At 40.1% G+C, this 9,239-nt stretch overlaps 1 protein-coding gene across 2 annotated transcripts; it reads left to right on the forward strand.

Moving 5' to 3' along the window:
- The first annotated feature begins 588 nt into the window (after positions 1-588).
- Positions 589-4,628, forward strand: LOC131218283 (structural maintenance of chromosomes protein 4-like). 2 transcript variants are annotated; one of them, XM_058212946.1, is made up of 3 exons: positions 848-954; positions 4,238-4,414; positions 4,513-4,628. In XM_058212946.1, the coding sequence occupies exons 1-3, from the start codon at positions 904-906 to the stop codon at positions 4,615-4,617; spliced, it is 333 nt and encodes a 110-aa protein (XP_058068929.1). In that variant the 5' UTR covers positions 848-903; the 3' UTR covers positions 4,618-4,628. The 2 variants fall into 2 exon arrangements, 1 of the variants encoding a protein (XP_058068929.1); XR_009157605.1 differs by lacking the exon at positions 848-954 and adding an exon at positions 589-661 and having other exon boundaries at positions 4,238-4,598.
- The last annotated feature ends 4,611 nt before the right edge of the window (positions 4,629-9,239 follow it).

Genomic DNA, 9,239 nt, shown 5'->3' on the forward strand with positions numbered 1-9,239 from the left:
ATGCAACTGTCCATTGCGAACTGTTAGATGATGGAGCTTTTGTTGTTGTCCTGACTGAGGTTATACAACCCCACGCTCCTTTGTGGAAAGAAGATGGGTTCGCGTCTACACTTGGAGAGGCCGGTTCGGGATCATTTGTGCAATGGGGGAAAGAGGCTTTGAGAATTCAATAATTTGAACAAATTTGGTACTCTATAAGTGAACATGTGTAGTGTGCATTTTGAACTAATTTTGAACGTGTAGGGTGCATTTTGAACTAATTTCGAAGTAATTTGGCACTTGTTTTTTTTTTAATATTGAATGAATTTTTACTCTATATTTGAACGTATTATAGTCTTAGGCTCCATTTCGTCATCACATTAGTATTTATGAAAACATTTTTTTTAAAAACCAAATGGAGCCTAAGCCCCTTTTTAACTCCGCCAATGCAACTCCTTGCACTGCCGGTCCCAAGCCTGGGTAAAGGAAGAGGGAGAAGGGCTTTAAAATAAGATCGTTAACTATGGAGGAGATCCTGAAAATGCAGTGAGTATCTCTGGTTTTATGGTTTTACTTGTACATTTTTGTATTAATTACTCAAGCATGACAGTTATGCGCATTCTTTCAGGTGGATGTAGCATGTGGGAGGATTAGAGCTGCATATTTCAGATTCAAGCATCTGGTACGTCTCTTGCCAATAATGCACATGTGTAGTTCATCAAACAATACATTATATGATATCGTGTGCATGATATCTATGTTGTAATTACAGTTATCTATAATAATAATAATAATTTATCCATTATAGTGCATTCACAATAGTAATCATTGTGGTTACAGTTATTCATTATGTGACAGGTTTTCAAGTGAGATGATTGAGTTTCAAAACAAAACAGTCTACGGTTTTGAGAAGCGATTCCCAGGATGTATGTGTGTTTCAAGGGCCATCTGCACCTTAGAAGCAAACAATGGAAGGTAAGGAAAACCCTCAAGTTTTCTTCTTTGAATCATGAAAAGGTATTTGTGCTGAATCTCATGCATTGGCAATATTAGGTATGCTCATGAGTAGGACATGCATAATTCCATAAAAATTGATGGAGCAGACCCGGATGTGCGTCGAAGCTATCCGGATGTTGAGTGTGGGTCCTTGGAAGGTGGGAACCGCTGTTATGACCATGATGAAGCTGTTAATTTCCTATAGATAGCATTGGAGTGGCCTGACAATTTGGATAGGCCGTATTTATGTATTTGGTTGCCATTAATGGAGCAGACCTGGATATGCGTCGGAGCTATCCAGATGAGAGGGGGTCCCTGGAAAGTGGGAACCGCTGTTATGACCATGATGAAGCTGTCCATTTCCTATAGACAGCATTGAAAGGGCCTGGCCAATTGGAGCAGGCCGTGTTTATATCTGCATTTGCAGGGACCACACCCTTATCCTATAACCTAAACCTATTATCAAATCCCAAAACCTATAACTACAACCTAAACCTTAACCTAAACCTATAACCTATAACCTAAACTTAATTCCCTAAACTTTAACCTACAACCTAACCTAAACCTATACTTATAACCTAAACCTATTCTCAAATCCCAAAACCTATAACCTAAACCTTAACCTAAACCTATAACCTATAACCTATAACCTGAACCTATAACCTAAACTCAATTCCCTAAACCTTAACATATAACCTAACCTAAAACTATACTTATAACCTACAACATTAACCTTAACCTATAACCTAAACTTATACTTATAACCTAAACCTAAACTTCTAACCTTAACCTTAACCTATTCTCAAATCCCAAAACCTATACTTATAACCTAAACCTAAACCTTAACTTATAATCTTAACCTAAACTTATAACCTTAACCTATAACCTTAACCTATAACCTATAACCTATAACCTAAACCTATACTTATAACCTTAACCTAAACCTATTCTCAAATCCCAAAACCTATAACCTATAACATTTACGTATAACCTATAACCTAAACTCAATTCCTTAAACCTTAACCTATAACCTATAACCTATAACATAAACGCAATTCCCTAAACCCTAACCCATAACCTAACCTAAACCTAAACCTATAACCTAAACCTAAACCTAAACCCAAAACCTAAATGTATTCTCAAATCCCGAAATCTAAACCTACACCTAATCCTAGTCTCAACTCCCTAACCTAAACCAAAACCTAAACTTGAAAACCCAAACCACAACCCCATCCCTAACCCGAACCCGACTTCCTAAACCTAAACCTTAACCTATTCTCAATTCCTATAACCCTAGAGCTTATAACCTAAACCTAAACCTTAACCTAAACCTAAAACCTAAACCTATGACGTAAAACCTTAACCTATAACCTATAACCTAAACTTATAACCTATAACCTAACCTTAGCTTAAACCTAAAACTTAAAACTTAACCTATAACCTAAAACCTAAACCTAAACCCAAAACCTAAATGTATTCTTAAATCCCTAAACCTAAACCTACACCTAATCCTAATCTCAACTCCCTAACCTAAACCTAAACCTAAACTTGAAAACCTAAACCTAAACCCGATCCCGAACCCGAACCCGATTTCCTAAACCTAAACCTTAACCTATTCTCAATTCCCTAAACCTATAGCTTATAACTTAAACCTAAACCTTAACCTAAACCTAAACCTAAACCTTAACCTAAACCTATAACCTTGACCTAAACCAAAACCTATGACCTAAAACCTTAACGTATAACCTATAACCTAAACTTATAACCTATAACCTAACCTTAACCTAAACCTAAAACCTAAACCTTAACCTATAACCTAAAACCTAAACCTAAACCTAAACCCTAAATGTATTCTCAAATCCCTAAACCTACACCTAATCCTAATCTCAACTCCCTAACCTAAACCTAAACCTAAACTTGAAAATCTAAACCTAAACCCGATCCCGAACCCGAACCTGATTTCCTAAACCTAAACCTTAACCTATTCTCAATTCCCTAAACCTATAGCTTATAACCTAAACCTAAACCTAAACCTAAACTTAAACCTTAACCTAAACCTAAACCTAAATCTATAACCTAAACCTAAACATAAACCTAAACCTAAACACAAAACCTAAATGTATTCTCAAATCCCTAAACCTAAACCTACACCTAATCCTAATCTCAACTCCCTAACCTAAACCTAAACCTAAACTTGAAAACCCAAACCTAAACTCGATCCCGAACCCGAACACGATTTCCTAAACCTAAACCTTAACCTATTCTCAATTCCTATAACTCTAAAGCTTATAACCTAAACCTAAACCTTAACCTAAACCTAAACCTAAACCTATGACTTAAAATCTTAACCTATAACCTATAACCTAAACTTATAACATATAACCTAACCTTAGCCTAAACCTAAAACCTAAACCTTAACCTAAAACCTAAAACCTAAACCTAAACCTAAAACCTAAATGTATTATCAAATCCCTAAACCTAAACTTACACCTAATCCTAATCTTAACTCCCTAACCTAAACCTAAATTTGAAAACCCAAACCTAAACCCGATCCTGAACCCAAACCCGATTTCCTAAACCTAAAACTTAACCTATTCTCAATTCCCTAAACCTATAACTTATAATTTAAACCTAAACCTTAACCTTAACTTAAACCTAAACCTTAACCTAAACCTATAACTTTAATCTAAACCAAAACCTATGACCTAAAACCTTAACCTATAACCTATAACCTAAACTTATAACCTATAACCTAACCTTAACCTAAACCTAAAACCTAAACCTTAACCTAAAACCTAAAACCTAAACCTACACCTAATCTTAATCTCAACTCCCTAGCCTAAACCCAAACCTAAACTTGAAAATCCAAACTTAAACCCGATCCCGAACCTGAACCCGATCTCCTAAATCTAAACCTTAACCTATTCTCAATTCCCTAAAGCTATAACCTATAACCTAAACCTATAACCTAAAACCTAAACCTAAAACTTAAACCTAAACCTAAAACCTAAACCTAAACCTAAAACCTAAATGTATTCTCAAATCCCTAAACCTAAACCTACACCTAATCCTAATCTCAACTCCCTAACCTAAACCTACAAACCATATGGTGAGACCATTCATTTTGTGTCAATTTCATTCCTCTTTGAGTTTTTCTTAATTCATTAAGAAAAAAAATGGTTATACATGATGCACTTCTTTCACTTTATTTTTCTTTCCCCCAATGGTCATTCTGATTTATGAATGCCATGACTATTTATAGGATGATGGAATATACGAAGCTGTTGCAGGAAGTGACTTTGTCCTTACTAGAGTTGCATTTCGAGACAACTCTTTAAAGTACTACATAAATGACCGTGGAAGTAATGTTACAGAGGTCATTAAGAAATTGATAGGAAAAGGAGTGGACTTGGACAACAATCGGTTTTTGATTCTTCAGGTGGGTGATGGCTGAAAAAGGCCTATTTACTAGTGAAAAAAAATATCATACCGTTAAAATATATCTTCTCTTTCAATTCTTTATCATTGAAATTTCAGGGTGAAGTCAAGCAAATTTCTCTAATGAAGCCAAAGATTTGTATTTTCAGCATTATTGTAATTGTAATTGTAATTGTAATTGTAATTGATTGTAATTGTAATTGATTGAATGAAGGTGTAAGGCCGTATCCTAATCTGTACTGTTTCGTAGACTTCCGCGATCCTTTCCATCAAATTCCGGCAACCTTCGACCTTTATTCGACATCTGCGCGTGACCCTAAGACGCATGCCATCAACTAAAGTCGGCTCGACCCGAGACTTGTACCCTAGTGACCACGCCGTCTCCATAGATCTAATGCCACGTCTCGCGCGCCAAGGCGATACCTTGGCCAGGAGATGTGGACCCACGTTCAATTCGAGGAAAACGTTGTGCATTTGCAAACCCAAGAAAGATTTCAAATCATGTCCCATCAATCCCATCAATCACATCTCATGTCAATTACACATCACCCTATCCCCAAGCAACCCCTAAAGTCAACACTCTCTTACACAAAGTACACCCATCACTCACCTTTTCACCCATCACACCCATCTCTCCCTCTCTCTTACATCACCTCTCTCTCTCTCTTTTTATTTTTATTTTTATTTTTTTATTTTATTTTGTGGCCCACCTTGATGTTGATCCACACCCTCCGCCTGTGCGGGCCGTCGTGATATATATATTATTCCACACCGTCCAGATGCCCTGGACGGTGGTACCCACCTGAGATTAGTGCTGTCCAGCACGTGGGCCACCTTGGTTTATGTATTATGTCCCAACCATCCATCTGGACGATGGGCTACCAGCAACACCACGCAACTGTAGCTGCTGTGGTAATGACGTCAATAAGTTCTGGGGGTCCCACAAATATACAACAGCATGCAGCTGCTGTGGTATTGATGACAGTAATTTCTGTGTGGCCCATGTAACTCTCAGACGTTAACAACGGTGGGCCCTGATCACGAAGTGTATACCATATCTAAACCGTTCATTCCTTTTGACGTGGCCCACATGATATATGTGTGAGATCCATACTATTCGTTGTTGTATGGGATTCCACCATGATGTACTGGTTTTAAATCCACTCCATCCGTCGATGTGGGACCCACCTTGAATGCAGCAAGTTCTGCTGCTCGGATCATCCAGACCGTCCGTTAAAGGACATCCAAAGCTGGATGCTGTTATACATTATATAATAATATTTATATATTGATATATATATATATATATATATATATATATAATTTAATAATATTTATATATTGATATAAGCTAATATAAATCTGGTGAGCCACACATGGGACCCACTAATGTATGGGTTTTGTCCATTGTCCATCTGGACTAGAACCTGCAGATGTATTTAATCCACACTGTCAAGTGGTCTAGACAGTGGGGACCACTGAAATGTATGTGTTTCTTTGGCTGTCCATCCATCTTGCAGCACATGGACGTGGGTCCCACCTTCTGCAATTGTTTCACCCATGTGGGTCCCACCTGCTATATCTGCACCGTCCAATAGATCTGGATGGTGGGCCCTACCAAATGTATATGTGTTTTATACACTCTGACCATATGTCATGGAAGTGGGCCCCACACGTGTGGGGGTGGGACCCACCTGATGAATGCATTTTATATCCACGGCGTCCATCCATCAAAGACATCCAGAGCCTGGACGGTTTGATGATAATATATATATATATATATTTATATATATATATATATATATATATATATATATATATATATATGTGTGTGTGTGTGTGTGTGTGTGTGTGTGTGGTTGGATTGGATGGTCTACCACCACACTAGCTATATGGCTAGTGTACAGACGTTAGCAGATTATGTGGCCTCACCTTGATGTAAGTATACCCACACCATCTGCCTATTTTGCCAGCGATGGGACCCACCTTGATTGTGTGTATTTCATCCCAGCCGTCCATCTTTTGGGATGGTGGGCCAGCAGCTTCAGCTGTTGCATCACATCAGCAAGCTTTGTGGGACCCACGCAGCTGGTAGCTGTAGTACACGTCAACAAGTTTTGTGGGTCTAGATCATGAGGAGTGTGTTATATCTCACTGCCCATCCATGTGGGGCCACTGTGATATATGAGTTTCATCCTACCGTTCATCTGTGGCCCACCATGATATGTGTTATATCCTAACTGTCCATCTGGATAGTGCAGTCACATAGCTGCTGGTTGACGCCAGCCTACTCTCTGGGATACCATGATGTATGTGCTATTTTTCCATGCCGTCCATCTGACGGGCTATTTGGGGCACATCGTGATGCATTTGTGATCCACACCATTCATCTATCAAGAGGACCACACTGCATAAGCAGTAGGAGCTTGAACGTCCACCATTGAAATCCTTTTTGGGTCACAGAAATTTTAGATCAATATGATATTGTTTTTCTTCTTGATTCAGGTCTTTGTGACTATATGAATAAATTGAATGGAAAATAAACGTTATGGTGGGCCCTACCTTGATGTATTTATGACCCATCCATGGGGCCCACCCGGATATATTTTAGGCCCAGTTATGAGGCCCATAGTGATGTATATGCGGCACAGATATGATGCTCATTATGATGTATTCGTGGCCTTTGGGCAAGGCTCATTGTGATATGTATTAGGCCCTTGATGTGTGGCCCACTTGATGTATTTGAGGCCCCAGGTTCGTGGCCCATTTGATGTATAAGAGACCCATGTGTAGGGCTCGCATGCTGTGTATTTGAGGCCTATGTGCAGGGCCCACCTATCATGTATGTGAGACCCATTAATGCAGTCCACTTGATGTATATTGAGGCCCATGGGTCGTAGCCCATTATGATGTATTTGAGGACCATGGGTTGTGGCCCATGGTGATATATATTAGACCCGTGTATTCGGCCCATTGTGATGTACATTAAACCCTTGTATGAGGCCGTGGGCCCACTGTATGTATGGCCTTATGTGGGCCACTCCTTGGGAGCAATGTTGGTTAAATGGCCACATTGATGGGTAATGATGGTTTAATGTCCATGTTGTGACCTTCCCTTAGGACTTGTTCGGCCTATTCTCATCGAGGCCGATTATCGATTCTGATTCCGATTTCAATTGTCGAGGCCGATTATCGACCGACTCCGATTGACTTGACCGATTAGCAATCAAGGCCGTTTATCTTGACCGATTGCCAATTAACAATCGAGGCCGTTTATCTTGATTGATTACTGATTACGATCGAGGTCATTTATCATGACCGATTGCCGATTAGCAATCGAGGCCGTTTATCTTGACCGATTGCCGATTAGCGATCAAGGTCATTTATCATGACCGATTGCTGATTAGCAATCAAGGCCGTTTATCTTGGCCGATTACTGATTAGCAATCGAGGCCGTTTATCATAACCGATTGCCGATTAATAATCGAGGCCGTTTATCTTGACCGATTGCAAATTAGCAATCAAGGCCGCTTATCTTGACCAATTACCGATTAGCAATCAAGGCCGTTTATCTTGACCGATTGCCGATTAACAATTGAGGCCGTTTATTTTAACCGATTGTCGATTAGCGATCGAGGCCGCTTATCTTAACTGATTGCCGATTAGCGATCGAGGCCGTTTATCTTAACCGATTGTTGATTAGCAATCGAGGCCGTTTATCATGACCGATTACCAATTAGCAATTGAGGCCGTTTATCTTAGCCGATTGCCGATTCCGATTGACTTGACCGATTGCCAATTAGCGATCGAGGCTGTTTATCATGACTGATTACCGATTCCGATTGACGTAACTGATTTGCTGATTCCAATTATTGATCGATTTCAATTGTCGAGGCCGATTATCGAGACCTATATGGTGTATATGTGACTCTTAGTTGAGGCCTATTCTGATGTATGTTAGGCCCATGTGAAAGGCCCACCGTGATATGTATTAAGCTCTTGAGTGAGGCCCATGGTGTTGTATTTTTGGCCCTTATGTGAGGTCATGGGTCCATTATATGTTAGGATCCATAAGGTCATTCCTTGGGGGCAATGTTGATAAATGGCCACATTGTCGAGGTCGATTGTCGATGCTGGTCATTGATACCGATTATGAGTATGTGACTGCATAGCATCATGATACATGCTCATACGCATCATCTGCATGTTTGTTATGAGATGTGGTTGACCATTGCATATTTCATTAGGCAGATTATTATGAGACTCCCTGATAGGCGGAGGTTATCTCACATGGGCCCACAGTATGCGCAGGGTTAATGCATGACTGGATTGTATGACTCATGCATCTTGCATTATATGCCCTAGGGACATTAGGGTTGTAACCTCCACAGGCATATCGTGGATGGCCAGACGGGACACCGAAAATCTGTTTTACATGGGGTGCTATAGATATCCCTGGGTGAAAGTCCTTAGACCCTCTTAGTTCCAAAGGTTGCTCTAATGTCTAGACCGAGTGGATGCATGAGTGCATGAGGGCCGTATACTGTTAGGCCGCATCTCCCACTGTGTCATGGTTGGTTAGAAGGGGGTGCGGCCTTACCTGCCCGAGAAGAGGGGACAAAGCTAGGCTGAGTGTGACCAGCTCGAGAAATGGGTCCGCTATCGATGAGCCGGGCCTGATATTGGTAGGCGGATAGTGAGGTCTCTTCCACTCACCTTATTGCATGCGATGGGGCGGCAATCTGGTTTGGAGTGTAATAGACCCTGGTGATTTCCCATAGAGGAACCATACTTATATGTGGACTTAGTGAGTAGGAGTTACATAC

Source organism: Magnolia sinica, chromosome 11 (genome assembly GCF_029962835.1).
Source record: "Magnolia sinica isolate HGM2019 chromosome 11, MsV1, whole genome shotgun sequence".
Lineage (NCBI taxonomy): Eukaryota > Viridiplantae > Streptophyta > Magnoliopsida > Magnoliales > Magnoliaceae > Magnolia > Magnolia sinica.